General features: G+C 45.7%; 1 protein-coding gene across 1 annotated transcript in view; it reads right to left on the bottom strand.

Moving 5' to 3' along the window:
* Positions 1-18810, bottom strand: part of Wdfy4 (WDFY family member 4) — a 211328-nt gene that overhangs the window by 121364 nt on the left and 71154 nt on the right. Inside the window, 8 exon segments of the mRNA XM_036199282.1 lie at positions 1444-1682; positions 3179-3336; positions 4840-4954; positions 5533-5736; positions 8886-9050; positions 15017-15142; positions 17159-17328; positions 18134-18339. Of these exon segments, the coding sequence (XP_036055175.1) occupies positions 1444-1682; positions 3179-3336; positions 4840-4954; positions 5533-5736; positions 8886-9050; positions 15017-15142; positions 17159-17328; positions 18134-18339 (1383 nt within the window).

Raw genomic sequence — 18810 nt, forward strand, 5'->3', positions numbered from 1 at the left:
TTCCTAGAGAGTGTTAAGCCAAGTTGGCCCTAGTGATAGATGATGTTCAATAGGATTTAGAGAAGTCACTTTTTTAAAGTGATTAAACTTATAATTTATACTGATACTGACACTATGATCCAGAAAGGCTGCATTGGGCATGGTGGTGGATACAAATAACCATAGGACCATAGGGGTGGAGGCAACAAGATCAGGAGTTCAAGGCCGACCTCAGCCACATAGCAAGTTTGAGGCCAGCCTACGCTACTTCTAAAAAATAAAATAGAGGGGGGGAAGAGATGAGTGGGAAGCTAGTGAACACCTGTAATCCTAGCATGTAAGATGCTGGAACAGGGGGATTGATACGAGTGTGGGGCAGCTTGGTCTGTATAGTGAGACCCCATCTCAAATGGAAGGAAAGATGAGATGACAGAGTCTAATGCCCTGCTGTCTTTTTCTCGCTCCACTCAACACAGCTCTTGTGATGAGAAGCCACGTCCACAGGCTCAGTATGGCTAAGCATCCCCAGCCCGACAATGGGAGCTCAAAGGAGTCCAGATTCTGAAGCTTTTCAAAACAAAATGATACTGCAAGCTGAATGAAAATCCTATACTTGACCTCATATGGTGGTTTCCAATAGAAACAAACATGTATTAAACATAGTGTACAAAATTATTTCCAGGTGACACATGTAAGATATATTTGAAATAAATGAACATGGTATTTACTTCTGGGTATCATCCTCATTATATTCATTTTACAAACATTATACATATATATATATATATATATTCATCATAGATAGATATTCAAATATTCAATTTTTTTAAAAAAATCCAAAATATGAAACACATCTGGTCCCAAGCACTTCAGATGAAGGAGTAAATATCCTCGACCTAACTGTACAGGGAGATGAGCTGAACGTACACAGGGTCATGCACCATGGACTTAAATGGGGCTTCCAGAAAGGGAGCCTATCCACAGCAGCTTGTCAGTGTTTCTTAGGCAAGTGTGTCTGTTGATATTGTTCTGAATCCCATGCATATTGTGTGTGTGCTTTTCTGCAAAGGAAATTATTCCTAGCTTGTATGGTACATTAAATTATGAAATTTTTCCATACTTAGATTGCATTTATCAAATATTAATGTTTCTGAAATCTGGCTATGTAAAAAAAAATCAATGTGTATGTTTAATGTTTGCATCTTCTGCCTCAAAAATGAAACCAATTAAATATCTTAGAATTGTGGAAATAAGATAAATCATATTTCTTTTGATGCCTCTAGTTGCTCAGTCACATGGACTTGGGAATGGCTTAGCTATTATCAAACCCTGCACACAACTTCAGCTAGCCAGTGAAACAGAGCCCTTCTTTCACTGATGTCAGCCTCCCCTAGATAGCCTGCCCTTCTGCAGTTGCTCTTCTGCACTGACCATTGGCAGGGGGAAGAAAGCCTCCATTCCTACCTCCTTGCATTCAGCAGCAGAAGACAATGCATGAGGCACAGGAGGAAGTTGACGTTGGAATTGTAAGTGGCAAAGATAATGTCCCAGTGCTCCTGGAGGAAGTCCAGGATCCGGAGGAGGCCAAGGCACTCAGACAGGGACTGCTGGGGCTTGGAGAGGCAGTGCAGGACAACTTTGTTCAAACTGCTGTATAAAGCGCTCACGGCAGTGTCCCTTTGGGAAGATGGGTTCTCGATGACCTGCACCACCAAAGTGAGATACATGGACTCAGGAACAGTTTGCAGCTTTACACACAGACTCTCTTTACAACAGTAACAATGCCACCAAAAAGGCACACGGTCAGAGAAGCTTCCATATATAGTGGGCAACAGTTCATGCAGAGAGATTCGCGACTGGTCAGTACAAGGAGACTAAATGACTGTTGAGTGCTTGCCCTAGACAGTACCTATATCACCTCTTCCAATGGCCCAGGACATCACCCAAGAGGGGAAAGACAGACTGTAGAGCTGCAGGATGGGAAGGAATTCTATGAAATGTCTTCTGGGCATAATGAGCTACTTACAGCAGCTGTGGCTACCAGCACATGAGCTGCACAAGACTGCACACCACCCCCACCCCACCCTCCACCCCCCACCCCCGCCGACATGGGCAAGAGTCTGAAAGGGTCCCATCTTTCCCAGAGGAACTCTAGGCAATTCGTAGTTGCTGGGAAAGAAGGAGCCACATTCCTCAGAGGTACGTGACCTTGTTCAAGTAGTGAAATGAAGTGGGCTAAAAAAAAAAAAAAAAAGGCATGAATTGAGTAGGGGGACTCGGGAAGAGCAAGGAGTTCAGTAGGAGGAGAAGGGAGAAGAAAGTGTGGTTGGGAGGACTTTGAAAACATGCATGAAATTGTGAACAAACGCATTTTTCAAGTGAGACAGTTGTCACTAGACTTCTACACCTTTGGGCCTCCATTGAAGAGAAGGAAAACCTATGTAAAGACAAAGAAGCTAAGAGAGAACCACAGCCATATTTTGGAAAATAGATTTAGTAATCAGAAGTTTCTGAAACACTGGTCATGTAGCTGACATTCAATATGTGAAAATATGCTGTTAATAGCTGTGTTTAAAAACAGGCACATTATTAATAGTCACAACAATATTGATAATTGCTAGAGTAGTTAACCACAGTCCCAGGATTGGTAAATATCATATATTTTGTTGTTTGTTATATATTATATATAGTTAAATATTATTATATAAATACTTCAATGTATCACTTCATTTAAATGGCATGGTATCATGAAGTAGACTATTAGATGACTTCACTTTAGGGATGAGAACCTGAGGTCAGAGTGGTTAGGTGGTCAGCATGGGTCACCTGGGACACCTGAGCTGTGCCTTTCTCTCCCATGTCCCTTAAAACAGTTGGAGTCATTGGACTTTATTTAGTTTATTAGCAACTCAGGGGAGGCTGCAGAGGGCCAGAGTATGTAGCCTTAGCGTTGGGGGCTCCACAAGTCCATTCATCCTCTACCAGAAATGCCGAAGGCAGGAAAAGGGGACTGTGCCTGAGAGACCACACTTAGTGTATGCAGGAACTATCGAGCACTCCTCAGATTTTAAAGAGCCTCCTTTTCCCCTACCTATCTTGGATTCTATTTCAACTCCGGGACAAAAAAATCCAGCACAACCAGGAGGACCCAGTCCATCAGCAGGCGGCTTCTTACCACCTTGGTGACCCAGCGTCTTACCACTACAATGTGCTCTATGATGAAGAGGAGGATGTGCCTGGGATCTGCCGAGAACATCCCGCTGTACAGCTTCTCCACCAGCTTCTGAGTGAAGTAGGAAATGTTTGCAAGGGAAGGAGCAACGGCAGCTTCCGGCTTTGGCTGAGGCTCCTGACTTCCTGGGTGGGGTAAGGAGGCAGACTGATATTAGAATCCAATGGGCTTCTCCGCTCCACAGTCTTTAAATCCCTCGTGGTGACCATGTCCTAGTCACCTGTGTGTGGCAGTGTTCTGAAGAAGGAGTCTCTAGTAGGTACACAGTGAACACACAATTTACTCAAAGCAAACCGATCTTGATTAAGCCAGTTAGTGATATAAACCAGAGGATAAGAAGACAAGCAAAATAATGTCTCTTCTGGGGGTTCTTAGACATGAAAATGAGAGAGCTGAATGTTTAAGGCAGGTGAGAAGAGGAATCAATGGCATGCTAGCATGCTGGACTGATGTGCTGGCTAGTTTTTAGTCAACTGGACACAAGCTAGAGTCATCTGGGACCAGAGAACATCAGTTGTGGAATCGCCTCCATCAGAATGGCCTGTAGGCAAGTCAGTGGGGCATCTTCTTGATAAACCATTGATGGAGAGTGCCCGGCCACTGAGGGTGATAGGACCCCTGGGCACACAGTCCTGGGTAACAGGAGAAAGGAGACGGAGCAGTTCATGGAGAGCAAGCCAGTAGCAGCATTCCTACACTCTCTTTGCATTCCTGCCTCGACTTCCTCAGTGATGGACTGTGACCAGGCTGTGTAGCCAAACAAATCCTCTCTTCCCCAAGCTGCCTTTGGCCACCATCTTTTATCACAGTATAGAAAGCAAACAATAAAACCAAGGAAAGAGCTGTAATGAGAAGCAGACAGCCAGACTCATTCACACGGCAGGCGGTGTGTTCTCCTCAGTGTGTGGAGATCTCAGATGATTCCTAGACCCACCCTGAGTTAGGCAAGACTATCCTCCACACCATCCAGGACCCCAACCCAGTCACACTGCCATCCAGAGACAGAGACAAGACAAACACTGGGTTGCCATGTCAACATTTTGCCTTTATCACCCCCTCCCCTCCTCTGTGCCAGATACCAAGAGGAAGACACAAACAGGTTTCCACACTGTGTAGGGGGAGAAAACCCTAGAGATAAGCTGTGTTATGTGGGATTCCTGTGGCTCAGAAAACACTGCGGGGACATGGGCTTTGTTTTGAGAAGAAACCTCATCTGTCCTGTAACTAAGGTCTCAAGTGTTGAGGGACAGTGACAGCATCTTCATTTGGGCCTTTCATTCAAGAAGTGTTTACTGGGCAGTGAATCTGTCGTCAGCATGGTTAAGAAGTATCAGAGACTGTTAGGCTCAGTTATTTCATATTCCCACAGTAATAAGTTGGGTTTCTGATGAAGTCAGAGGAGACAGATTTGAACCCAGAAGACAGAAGGAGTTTCTACCTCAAAATAGCCCAACTATGACAGGGGTGTCCTGGAAAATAGAATATGTGTCAACAGAGGTCAATAGACTCTTGCTGAAGATGTATGTGGAGATGGACATGCCAGGGGATAGCAACACTCAGCCTGGGATTGTGGTGACCCAGTGAGCTGCCCAACACCAGAAACAGAGAAAAATGCAGAAGCCACTCACCTCTTAGAGTCAGCATGCTATCCCCTCTTGTGACGTAGAATATGTCCATGGTGGAAAGTAGGACCTCGGACTGGAAGTCCCTCTTCTGCTGACAGGTGACACCATCTGGAGAAGCCTGAAAACATGGCCTGGGACTGAGACAGCAGCCGCTGAGTTATCATGGCCTCTCAGTAACCAAATGATCTTGCCTGATTGGTGAGTGATTGCTGCCTGGTCAAGACTGTGCCTTTCTCTGAGGCACTGAGGCATTGTCCTCTGATGACCCAGATACCCAGGAGGTGATGCCCTCTCCCAGAGTGAAGAAGCAAGTCTGAGGGGTGCACAACCAATGGGTACCTGGCAAGTACCTCAAGGTAAAGTTGACTCTGGGATACAACATGCCACTTCACCCAGAGACCAGCGCTGAGACCATCCTTGAACAAGCTTCTGCCCCACAGTTCTGCTTCTCTTCCCCTTTTCCCAAATACCCACTTACAAAGCACTTCCACAACACACTCCACTTCCAAGGACCTTACATCTATTCATCTGTTGCTCCACCAAGGCCTGAGGTTCCCAGGCTCCACACCAGACCATTGAAGTACTAACAGTCAATCTCCCAATAGCCAGCTGGTCTCTTCAGTCTGGGCATGCCCTGCTCTTGAGGGCCAGTCCCCTCCCACTGCACACAGTCCAAGAATACCGCTTCTAACCTACCTCCAGGAGCACCTCCAAGGGTAGCCACTGCTTAGGGCTGGACACTCCAAGCAGCAGCTCCCTCAGGAGGACTTGCATGAACTCTCTCAGCTGCCTCCGAGCTGGATGTGACTTGAAAGAAGCCTGGAACTCCTCTGTAGTACTGCTGGACTCAGCAGAGGCCCCAGGACTGCTGATGTTTCTAGAAGATTCAGACATTGACTCCTGGAAGACAAGAGACATAGCAGCGTGATTGGCCCTGCCTGGAAACCTTTTTCCCACATGCCACTCTTCAGTGTGGACAGGATTCTCCTCAAGCCTGACTCCTGCAAGGAACCCTGCTCTGAAGAGGCATAAGACTGACCTGGGGCTAAACTGCCTGTGACGTGGCCACAGCTGTCTGAGATGCACTTTGAGTGTCACAGAGTTAGAGACCAGTAAGCAGGTCTCGAATGCCATACTGGACATGACAATGTCTGGCTCTGGAATTCAGCTCCTACCCTGAGTCCCCAGGCCTCCACCTGCCCCAGCCCTGCTAATGCTGACAGACAGCACCGCCCGGGTGAGGACAGAGAGGCAGACCTGGAGAGAATCTTTCCCAGATCTCCAAAGCTGTCTGGAGCTTAGATTCTTACTGAAGATTTGTTTAAAAAAAAAAAAGGAAGGAAGGAAGGAAGGAAGGAAGGAAGGAGGGAGGGAGGGAGGGAGGGAGGGAGGGAGGGAGGGACAGAAAGAAAGAAAGAAAGAAAGGAAGGAAGGAAGAAGAGGAAGGAAGGAAAGAAAGAAAGAAAGAAAGAAAGAAAGAAAGAAAGAAAGAAAGAAAGAAAGAAAGAAAGAAAGAAAGAAAGAAAGTCAGACCAGGCGGGGCTCACTCCCCTAGATAGCCCAGGATGACATGGAGATACCAGGAAGCCAAATGACAGACCGAAGGACACTCGGCCAGGGACTCCTGACTCCCGCCCCGTGAACTTTTCATGTGCCTTCATCTGTTGGAACCTCCCTTTGCTCATTCATAAAATTAATGCAGCCATTCTTAATTAAGCCATAAAATGAATTTAATGGCACCTAGGGACGTGGTGACTACATTAATTAGCTCCGTGCGGCCTCGACTGGAAAGATGCCATATAAATTCCCCACAAATGGAAAGCTTTTGGCTGCCGGCCGCCTGCAAGGGCAGGTTCTGTCGCATTGTCTGCACAACAAAGGCTTGGCAGGGCAGACTTAGTTGAGGCGTGATAGGATGAAGGGTACTCCAAAACCAGAGCAGAAGCGCCGAGAAGGGCCTGGTTTGGCCCCCTGGGATGCTTTTTGGCTGGAGAAATGATTTTGTGGAGGGAGGGACTTCTATTTCCCTCCCACAGCAGCAATGACAGGTGAATGTGTGGAGGAAGCACCTTGGGTCAGAGTGCATTTGGCTTAAATGACAACCCTGGCGCAGACACAGGCTGAGGCAGCACCCGGGTCACAGTGCCCGGCCATGGGCTTTGGGTGCCTGGTTCCCTTCCTCAGACCCACTGAGCAGGGTAAGAGCAGACCTGAAGGACCATCCTTCTCCCTGATTGGCCCAGGTCACCTGGTCCTTGCATGTGGGCCTCTCCCAGCTGCAGCCAGCTAGGGCTTCTTTGGGTCTCTCTGGATTTTTCACAGGTAACTAGAGGAGTTACCTGTTTATATGAATTTGTCAAACCATTGTATGATCACTTTCTCATTTTTTATGTCTTCTAGCCTTTATATTTAATCTCTTTACTTAAACTAGATGCACTTGTCCCCTAGCATCTATGGAACTGTTGATTCCAGGACCCCTGAAGATACCAAAGTCCCCAGATGCTCAACTCCTTTATAGAAAATGGTAGTGTGTTTGCATAGAATCTGCTCCAACCTCCCCCACCCCCAGCATGAGCCTTAATATTTCATCTCCACATGCATGGCAGTGCTTAATGTAACATTAATGCTATTAAAATGCATTGTTTGTGGGATGATGACAGGAAAAATCAGCGCATGTTGGGGACAGATTAAAAACAAGTTTAATATCTAAATGTCTTTCCGTCTGAATCTGGTCACACTCCCAAACACAGAGCCCATGGTTACAGAGCACTGGCTAGACTCTTTGGTGCTAGTCAGCTGCATATTTGAAACTGACCATAATGGAAAGGACACAGGTTTGGAGGACCGCCGCTTGTATATCCTGGGGAGGGTAGCATGTCCCAATGTTGCCACCCTTTGGTCAGATGGGCCCCAGGACCCCACACTCAGCCCAAGGGCACAGAGGGCCATTTTGCTTTCTGAACCCACTGTGTTCCCTTGCTGACCCTGCCTTCATCTGGTGCTGTGGAGTTACACAAAGCACCAGGTTCAGAGCTGTGCACCAGGGGGATCAGGAGATGAGCATTGTCACCATGTACACACCTCAGGAAAGGACTGGATCAGGGCACTTCACTTACCCTACTAGCTTTTTAACATATGGCAATGAGCAGCTACTCCACGCTCAACCCTGTGAAAGTCAAAGGCCATAGGCCCTGCTTCTACTATGCCCTTCCAGCCATTGCTATGATTTTCAAACAAACGTGGCATCTCCTTCTGGGTCTCTGCTTCCTAATTCACCAGGGCCATGACAGAAGTGTAGGTTTCTGCCCTTCTTCTTCCTGTATCTGATTCTCTGCCCCAGCTCCTGCCTCCTGCTTTCACCCAGCTATCTCCTCAAGGCTTTCCCACCTGATCCCACACAGCTTGGACTCACCCACCTTTGCCCTGCTGGGACTGCTTCTCTGCCTGAAACATACATGTCTTCCCAAAACCCCACTCGAACATTCCAGCAATCAAAACTGAAGACCTCCTCCTCTAGACCCACATGAGCCCCTGTGTCCTGTCTCTTCTTGGTCTGTCTGGCTTTGAGTTGGGCCCTCACAAACCTACTGCCCTGAAAAAGACCTGGATATAGCCCAGGGGGGGCTGAAGACACAAAAAATGCAGAGGACAAAAGGTGGAGAGTGAAACAATGGTGCCACATATTCCCTGTCTATGTCACAAGTGGCAAGAGGCCCCTGGCATGGGATACTAGTTTCCCAATACCAGGGTGGTATATAGTCCATATATATTTGGACTTGAGTTATGATCAAATATCTTAGTATTGAGATTTCTAACAACTAAAACAGACCACAAACAAAAAACCTGGACTCTGGAGCTGAAATTGACCTTGAGATGCACCTCAGTCAAGAAAAGGAAAATTACTGACATTGTTTATTCAGTGTTCAGTCAAGTTGCTTAACGTGCATTTTAACTCTGGGAGGTAGGGAGGTACTTGGCCCTTCACCCGTGAAGGATGATGACGTTCATAGATGCTCACCCTGAGGCCTCAGAATAAGGCAAGTTCCTACCTTCTGGGCTTCTGGGGGGAAAGTGATGATGGCCAAGGTCTGAAGGAAGTCAGGGGTCCTCCATGCTGGGTCCTGGGGGCAGGAGCGGTGCACCAGGCTGAGGAACTGAAGAATAGTGCTGGGCAGTGTCTGCTCCCAGGCGTTATCTCCAGAACCTGCAGGGGGCTAAGGACACACTCTGTGAGAGGGCAGGAGACACAGTCTGCAACAGCATGAGAGACAGACAGAGGAGCTGGAATCCAGGGGACACCTTCCAGAGACTCCATATGACATTTTGCTGGCAGTTGTCTTAAGACAGCTGGGCAGCATCAGGTGCTGCTCACAAAACAGGTCTGGACATTGTTCTAAGTGTTTTACACACAATCCTTCCCTCAGCCCAAAACCTATAGGGAATAGATTCCATGTTTACCTCTGTTTTGCAGTTGGAAACAGAGGCCTGAAAAAGTCCACTCCACCAAAGACAGTAGGTAAAAGTCAAGAGAGCCTAGGAGATCTGCTATGTCCCCACACTTTCTCTGCCCAATGGACTTGGCATACTGGATTCGGGGGAGAACATGCCTGTCAGTGCTCAGCCCAGCAATCCTCACCCCAGAGCAGATTTCCCCACTAGATACTGAAGCACACTGGGGCCTACCTTGTCTGCGTAGGGCTTGAAGAGACCTGTCCTTGCCAACCAGGAGCCTGGACTGTATTGCACTGTGCTGTACTGAGCTGATTTCCCGTGCCATATCTGGGCATGAGTTTCTTCCCACACTGTGATCTCTTCTCCTCTGGTCCAAGCTACACGACTGAGCTTCCTCCACCTGAGTCCTGGCTGACCCCAGTGTCTTCCTGGACCCCAATTCCCTTGTCAAACATACTCGGCCACCCATCTATAAGTCAACTTATGCCCTAGTCAGGACATCCAGCCAGTGTCTGAAGTTTTGCGAATCTGAACCGACACCCGGAACTTCAAATTGACCAGCCTCATCCTCATGTTCGTTCCCTGCATAGCCACACCAACTCACAGAGTCAACACTTGGCCTATGCTAATGACTGCAGGTAGACACTGGGTGCCCTTCTGTGAGAGTCCTGATTGTTTAATTGAAGTTGCTCTCATACATGGATTCCTTATTTCCCCAGCAGCCTGTCCCCTTGTCCTGACTGGGAATGCTTGGGTGGGAATGTCCCATTAAGTGCTCCAGAGGGTCTGGACTGTGCCTCATGCTGGAGAACTAAAATCTATTGCATATAGAAGGAAAAATTAAGACATGGGAGGCCCCTGAAATCACATGTCCAGGTCCCATGTGAGTTTGAGATGCACTGGAGCCCATAGGCAGGGAGAAAGTCCCCCACAACAGCCTGCATCTATGGGTTCTGCAACATTGGGCTTAGAGGTGAGCGAGGAGAAAGGAGTTCTCAGGATTCCCTCCAGATGGAGTCTTGCCTCTGCCTCTTAATAATGCTGTGTCTTTGGGATGAGTCTTACTCTCCCTGTACCTTGGGTTCCAGTTCTGTCAACTGAGGACCTTGCTAGGCCCATTTTAGAAGATTGTTGTGAGGATGAAATGAGAGAGTGTAGCTGTGTAGGTATTTTCAAGTTCCTAGCCTGGGGTAAATGCAGAAGCAGCTAGAAGATAAGGTCATAGCCTGGGGTAAATGTAGAATATGCAAGACTTGGGCTTTTGGAAGAGGAACTTGGGTTTTATCTGCCACTCAACAGCGATCCCTAAAGGTCAGGGCATAAGACACTAAAGCTGAGTGTGTGTGCTCTACTGCCCTGCAGTCAAGGGTTATGCCTGGGTGAATTACCCCCATAGCTTCAGTTCTGACATAGCCACAGTAGAGACAACACTGTTGACTCTACAAGACTGCCCCATACAGCAAAATGAAAAGCAAACGAACCACCAAACCTGGCAGAGAAAAAACATGGCAAGGCCATGTGGCAGCCAGACCATCCCAGAGTAAGACCTGAGGAGCCAGACATCCAGAGTAAGACCTGGTGAGCACACATATTAGCTCTTCCACCTCAGAGAACAGGCTGGCACTGTCGACTGAAGTAAGTTTACAACCCACAACTTCTCTCCTGAATATGCTTCCAACAGAAAGGAGTGTGTGCCTCTTCCAAAATAAAGTGTTCCGTGCTTGAGACAGCTTCATTTGTGTCACTTCTAAATGACAAGGACCCAGAGAACGTCATAGCGGTTACCTATCACAGCAATGAAAAACGTGAACTTCAATACAGAACCATGTGAATGGGCCCTAGAACACATGGTAAGTGAAAGCTAGATGCGGAAGAATGTATGCCCTGTGTTCTATTTATACTGAGTTCAAGAATATGGCACTATTTGGCAAGAGTGTGATGGGGAAAAAAAGAAAATTTCTAACCAAAAATGAAATAAAACTGTTTCGGAGACAGATTTTAGAGTTATTCTTATGTTTAAACTTCAGAATTGGTCTCTCCTCCCTTTAAATGTTTGCCATATGTAGAGTCTTACCTACTGAAACTGGTAAATGCCACTTTCATCGTATTAGATCAGTCACTGGGTGGCTTTGCCTCCGTTATTTATACATTAAACTAATGTCCTTACCACGTGGATTTAATGTGTTTGCTGTAACATTTGGCCTTGCACTTTCATTTCCCTCAGCATATTCTACACCTTTATTTTGGTTTGTTTTAAATGAGTGTATATTGTCACTTTTGTTTGCTTTCTTTTTTTATAACATGTGTTGGTTAGGTAGACAACAGAGTCCTCATGCTACAATCAGAAGAAAATATACATCTCAGATATTCTAAAAATTTGTTGCATATTAGTCCTCCAATGGATTGAATAAATTTAGGAAAGATGAAAAATGTAAATGTGTGTGTGTGTGTGTGTCTGTGTGTCTGTATGTCTGTACACACTCAGCCACATGGACATTGGAGACCAAGAGATCTTTTAAAATGTAGCCACAGGGATTCTGGGAAATAACAATTGAAGACACCAAATATAACAATCTTAAAAACTGATATAAATAAATCAGTATACTGATCAATATATCCAAGATAGTGTTCTCAAAATAAACCCACAGGCCTTCAGGTTCTTTTATATATATATATATATATGAAAGACTGTGTTGGAAAAGAAAGCACAAGCCTGAAAACTGAGAGTAGAAAGCATAAAGAGTCACCCGGACAATGAGTTAGCAGAAACCGACCGTAGTTTGAAGCAGGTCCATGTGTTAAAGGGTTGCCACTATTAAAAGTGCTGGAAAGTTTACAAACTTGGGACAAACAGGAAGTCTTGAGTCATTGGGGGTGTACCCCACAGGGGATTGTGGGAAGTGAGGTGCTGTGTCCTGACTGTAAAGAGGTTTGCTCTCCCGTACACTCCCACCCGCTGCCGTGAACTGCCATCCCAGCCCCAAAGCAAGAAGGTAACTGCCTAGTCCCCAGTTGAAGGCTCTGGGAACCAAAATAAACCTTTTTAAGTGGATCATCTTGGGGTTTTGTTATAGCCACAGAAAGCTGACCATACAAGGTCATTTATGGAAAGAGAATAGTTGGGAAACTATTTTTAAATGTCAATTAATTAGGATGGTTAAAAAGCCATCTCTAAGCCCAGATAGGTCAATAATCATGGAAAAACTTGGGCTCAGGAAATCTGAATTTAAATAACAGAAGAATTAGTAGATTTAATGTCTTTTTTTTAATATGAAGGAGAACCTGTATTTTATTTTAGAACTAGCATAATACCATTATCAAACCTCACAATGATAAAATGGAAAGAAATTTCAGCCCAATAGCACTTATAAATGTTCACATAAAATCATAAATGAAAATGTGTTAATAGAGTAGGAAAAGGCACTAGAAGCAGAACTGGAGGACTGAATGAGATCTTTACAAGAATACAAAGCCTCCTGTTGATGAATTTTACCACACAAAACCGATTAAAAGACATGTAAGCATGTAGTCACTTAACAATAGTGCCAGGACAAAAAGTGAAAAGTAGTTACTCTTTAAAAGAGCAAAATGTGTGTCAGGGAGACTCAGCAGGTCAAAAACACCTACTGCACACACCCGGTAACCTGAGTTTCCCATGCAAGTCCATGTTAAAAGCCTGATACGATCGCTCGCATCTATAATCCCAGCACTGCTACAGAGAGATGGGAGGCAGTAACAAAATTGTCCAGGAACTTATGAGTCAGCTTGCCCAGAAGGTGCTGCCATGGACAGCAGGAAAGATCCTCAGAGGAGGGGGAGAACTAATGCCCAAGGTTATCATCTCACCTCCATACATGTGCTGCAGCATGCACATGATATGCACACATGTATACAATTTTTTAAAGTAAATAATTATTTTTTTAAGTTGAAAAACTAGGGTCTATACCTTCTCAACATAGTCACATCTGCACACAGGAGAGAGGAGAGAGGGAGAGGGAAAGGGAGAGGGAGAAAGACAGACAGACAGACAGACGGACAGACAGACAGACAGACAGAGAGAGACCGGTCAAAGCTAAAGTAATATGGCTATTACATAATGCTAAAGAACTCACCTATGGAACCAGCCATCTGTGTTTCCATGTTATTGAGAGTGTGAGGAGTGACCTAGCATTTCTATACATGTTGAGTGCTAGGGTGAGCATTGGACATTAGACATGGGGTATGTGTGTTGGATGGCTGGGGTGCATGCAAAGCCTATTGAAATGCTTCTGAGAAGTTCATTCAAACAAAAATGTATGAGGTGTGGTTTGACCCCATCACAAACCAAAGAATTTGCACCCAAGAGGTCACCAACCTAGAAAGTAAAGATGTGCATTACAGACATTTTATAACAATGAATACACCAAGCAAAACAGTATGTGTATATTATAGGTATACCTATTTCATACATTCATAAGACTTACATTTTTCTACTTTATTGACATAAAAATATGTCCACAAAATATTGGAGAAATAAAAGAAAACTTGTTGGGCTGGAGAGATGGCTCAATGATTAAGAGCAATGGATGCTCTTCCAGAGGTCCTGAGTTCAATTCCCAGCAACCACATGGTAGCTCACAACCATCTGCAATGAGATCTGGTGCCCTCTTCTGGCCTGCAGGGATATGTGCAGACAGAATACTGCATACATAATAAATAAATAAATCTTAAAAAAAAAAAAGAAAGAAAGAAAAAGAAAAAGAAAAGAAAAGAAAAAAGAAACTTGTTTTGTGACTCTGTCCTCTAGACGGACATGATATGACTTCCAGAAGGTGCCTGGCTGTTCCACTATAGCTCAGAGTGGTCGTATCTAGATGGGGAGATGCCAGATGATTTTTAGGTTCGGATTTCTATTTTGTTTGCATGTAAAAGACAATAATTAATTTTAACAAGAACAGTGAAGTTTCCTCATACAATCAAGCCTCCCCACAGGCTTGATATCTGCAGAATGAAATTGACTTTCTCAGCCTCTTACCCAGGTCCCTGCTGACCTGGCTCAACATTCATCACTCCTGTTCCCAGACAGAATGTTACTTCACCTGACACAGCTGCTGCCATGTCTAAAATAATCCCTTCTACCCATTGTTCATGAACCTTGAAGGTCAAAATCAAGTGGGTCATGCACCAAAAGGCTCTGTGCCAGGCCACCCATTTTCTCTGCGACAGGCCTCTACCTTGTGAGTACCTCTTGGGCAAGGTCACCTGTCCTGATGCAGACAAGCTTCTTAAAAGGATAAGTCTCCCTGGCTCCTCAGAAATGTCCCCAGTGAAGAAAACCAAATGCCTAAAGAAGTGGGAAATAGGTATCTCGTGGCAACAGAATCTTTAGGTGTCCTCCATGGTGCTGTGAGTGCTTTATAAGAAGGAAAAGAGAGAGACCCAAGATTGCACACTTACTCTATGTCATCATAGGGTCCCTTCCACTGCACTATGCGACATCGAGCAGTCCCTCACCACATGCCAGGCAGATGCTGGTGCCATGCTCATGGACTTCCCAGCCTTCAGATCTGTGAGCTAAATTGACCTCAATTCCTTGCAAATGACACAGTCACAGGCATTTTGTTATATAACAAAGAATGGACTAATAACACAAGCATTACTTGGAAGCTTCTAGAACAACATAGGTTGCCCCATCTAAACTCTTTCCCCTTGGAATCTTCTGGTATATTGTGTGGGAAACAGGTCTCACCTGGCTCATGACGGCTCTTAGCATTCCCAGTAGCAGCAAGGCACCCTCTGTGCACAGCCCAGCCTGGAGGACTTCTTGCTGACGATATTTCTGTAGAAGCCACTGAAGCATTGAATCCAAGCTCTCCTTGTGGAGGAGGAAGAATCATAAGACACCTGTGGCTGCCCACCAAGGTGGCTAGCTTTATCACAATGCATCACATTTCCCAGGGGTCCCCAATAGGAAAAACAGAGGAGGAAAGAAACAGATTAGGTCATCAGCCCTTATGGAACCTTCCAGTCCCAGGTGGTGGTGCATTAGAAACATGGAACTCTAAGGAGGTGCCAGATCTACCAGCAACTTGCAGCAAGTTGAGTTCTTCAGGGCTAAAAGTATAGAACAGGGGAGTAGCATGTGTCTAGCATGCCCAAGGCCCTGGGTTCTAATCTTGAAAGTACTCAACGTCCCTATCAAGTACAGTAGATATGATTAATAAACTTATAGAAGACAAGAAGGATTCCAAGGTTTGGGAAAGAGCAGAGAGGCATCAGAGTGTAGAATCAGGAGGCCTGACACTGTCCTTTTAATAGCTCAGACAAGCTACTCAGCCTCTCGGCGGTTCAATTTCCTTCTCTATGAAATGAAAGCTCACACTATCTACTCCCACGGGATTGTTTAAATATCAAGTGAAATAGAATATGTAAAGTGTCTCTTCCGGGTCGTAGACCCTTAGATGTCTGTTTCCCATAATACAGAGAGAAATAAAAATGCTGGGTCTCAGGGAACTTAACACAGCATATTCAGAACCTTGTGCTGAAGTTATAATACATACTACTTGTGTCTATCAAGATGTAGATCCCATCCATAAAACATACAGGACTATGTAATGGGATGAATGTTTTAGTCATGCCTTTTCCTATTCCAATTTGGTTCAGAACAACTCAACGAGAGGCTAAGAAGTGATTTCCAGTTCTGCTATTCATCAAATCCTTGGAAGAAGAGTCAAAGGTCAGGTCTGCCCCTGCTTGCTCAGCATTTAAGGAGGTAGCACACCTACAGGTGTTGATGTTATGTAAGGTACAGTGGGCACAACGGAGGGTTGTCTAGAGCATCAGCAGTAAGTGACTGGTGACAGTGGAGAAAGGACACATGACAGGTGGACACGTGGCAGTGAGCACATAGCAGCTGTCTTGTAGACATAACTCAGTAGAGTGACTAAGAAGAGCAGCTAAATTGGAGCCAGCTGGAAAGGTCAGTCAAGTAATCAAATTGAAGGGGTCAGTCCTGATGCTGGCTGGAGTCTGCATCTGACCTTGTGGGAATGAGAGCCCAGGAAGGCTCAAACCAAGTGTAAGAGTGGATGGCTGGTGAGGTAGTGCAGTGACTGTGGGCTCTTCTTTGGGGAAATTTAGCCAAGAAGCTCATAAGAGTAAGAAATGGGACAGAAGTTAGCTGGAAGTATGAATTAAGGAGCAGCTTCTGGTCTAGGTGGGGCATAGTTGGACATGTTTATGGTCTATGAGGGAAGAGTCAGCAAAGAAAGAAAATCCAAAAGGAAAGAGGAGGGAAATGTTGTACAGGGTGAGTCACTCAGGACTGAAAGGAAACAAAAGCCTGCTCTCCTAGTGACACTGGAGGGGGAAGACATGGGAGGAACAGAGCTGAGGCCTAAGGTAGAACACTGGGGCAAGGCCAGCCTAGAATCCTGTAATTCCACTAACCATGTCCAGGAAGAGAAAGATTAAACTGATCACATCAGGTATTATAAGAGAGATGATGGGAAGTGGGAGCCAAGAAAGTCACCAGTGAATAAAAGAGACATGAAAATCAAACACCTGGCAGTGGTGGCACACTCCTTTAATCCCAACACTCAGGAGGCAGAGGCCAGTGGATCTCTGTGAGTTCAAGGCCAGCCTGGTCTACAAAGCAAGTTCCGGGACATCCAGAGCTGTCACACAGAGAAACCCTGTCTGGAAAAAAAAAGTCACTAGTGCTAATAATAGGGGACCTGAAATCTAACTAGGGGATGCAAGGAATGAACAGGTCAGACAATTCCAGTTGGAAGAAGTAGACGGATGGAGAATCTTAGGGAACAGCCATAATCATATGGATTCAGAAAAACCAAGCATGCCACTCCTCCCCAGGGGTGTACCCAGGACGTACTCTGGGCCCATCAGTCAGCTCTGTAAGTGGTGTCTGGAGGAAGAAGGAGCACACGATGAGGTACACTTCCGGAATAAGAACATGGTAGGCCAGAAAGTCATTCAAGACCCGGAACCCAGGGAGCAGGCAGGGGCTCTGGTCAGGCACTGCAGGGCGGCTCTTCAGGTTGTCTGGTGATCAGGTAGGGAGGCACAAGAGCCAGATAAGAACAGTTACTGCTTCAGAGCCAACACACTAGCCACCTCACAGAAGCACTGTGACAAAATATGCTTCATGTACAAGAGCACAGGAAAATGCCTCTTGCTCATTCTTTGCCAGTTCTTAACATGCTCATCCATTCATTCATCCATCTACCCATTCATCTAACCATCCATCCACTCATTCATACTCGTATTCATTCATCAAAAATGGATACTAAATTCATCCTATGCAGAGAGCAACAAGGCAACTCTGTACTGGGCAGAAGAGCTATCATACTTCAAAAAGATGTTCAGCTTCCAGACACATATGAAGCAGACAGTAAGGTGGGAAGGGCAGATATCAAGCCATTCATATAAACTGATATGTGCTTATGAATTACGATGGGCATCCAAGAGATGTTATATAGAAGCAGAGAAATGTTATTCGATCTCCTAACTCATGTTTGTCACCTCCTGTCCTGGAGGAAGTGGCATTGGGCTGGGACATGAAGGATGAGTCTACATCCCCCAGAAGAGGCATCTAGGGAGAAGGAGTAATATACCCAGTGTGGAAACAGACAAGGGTATCTGAGGAGTGGGAGGCAGCTTGCAGGAGCTAATGAGCATGAGGCTTTGGAAGGATTCAGCAAAGGAAATCTAAGGAAGCAATGTCTGGGTGCCAGCCCCGGGGACAGGGCTACACAGGTCCCAAGTGGGCAGGGTTGCATAGAACTTAACCTTCACTTATATCCAGGACAAAACAGTGATGGTTTCCTGGAGAAAGCCACACACTCACCCATCATAATGTCCACACCCTCCATGCTGCATTCCACCCAACATCCAGCAGACAGGCCATCTCTAAATCGCCCACGGAGAGAAGGGTTTGACAGGAAGTACAGAAGCAGCTTCAATGCCAGTGTGGTGGTACTGGGATGCAGGTGACCCTGCAGGAGCAGCAGGAACCAGTCGGGCCCCAGGTTCAGAAACACCTGTTCCTTTGACCTAGAGGGACAATGCATCACAAGAGGTCATCTCCCATCCCATGAGCAAGAGGTATGCCCTGAAAAAGACAAATGCAGCCTCACAAGTCACCCCAGAAAGGGAAATGAGGTAGCACTTGGCCACTGCACAGGAAATATGGATTATATTTCAAATGAATACAATAAAAGGCTGGCAAGACCATTGCACAATGGAATTATCCATTAACCATGCTACATAAGCAGCCAGAGCTTCTGAGGGCAACTGGGAACCAAGTTCAGGCCTGATGATGTGTGTGTGTTCCTTGAGCCCTGCTCACCACTGCTCATAATCTCCCATCCCACCTCACTACAAGCAGCTCAGTAATCTAAACATACATTTATTCACCTCTGTCATTAAAGTCTCTAGTCAAAACTAATCTTATTATAAATGTCCAATGGTGAGCTGTGATGAACTGTCACTTCCAAACATGGACTTTTAAATGCTACATCTTGA

The sequence above is a fragment of the Onychomys torridus genome, chromosome 9, assembly GCF_903995425.1.
Source record: "Onychomys torridus chromosome 9, mOncTor1.1, whole genome shotgun sequence".
Classification (NCBI taxonomy): Eukaryota; Metazoa; Chordata; class Mammalia; order Rodentia; family Cricetidae; genus Onychomys; species Onychomys torridus.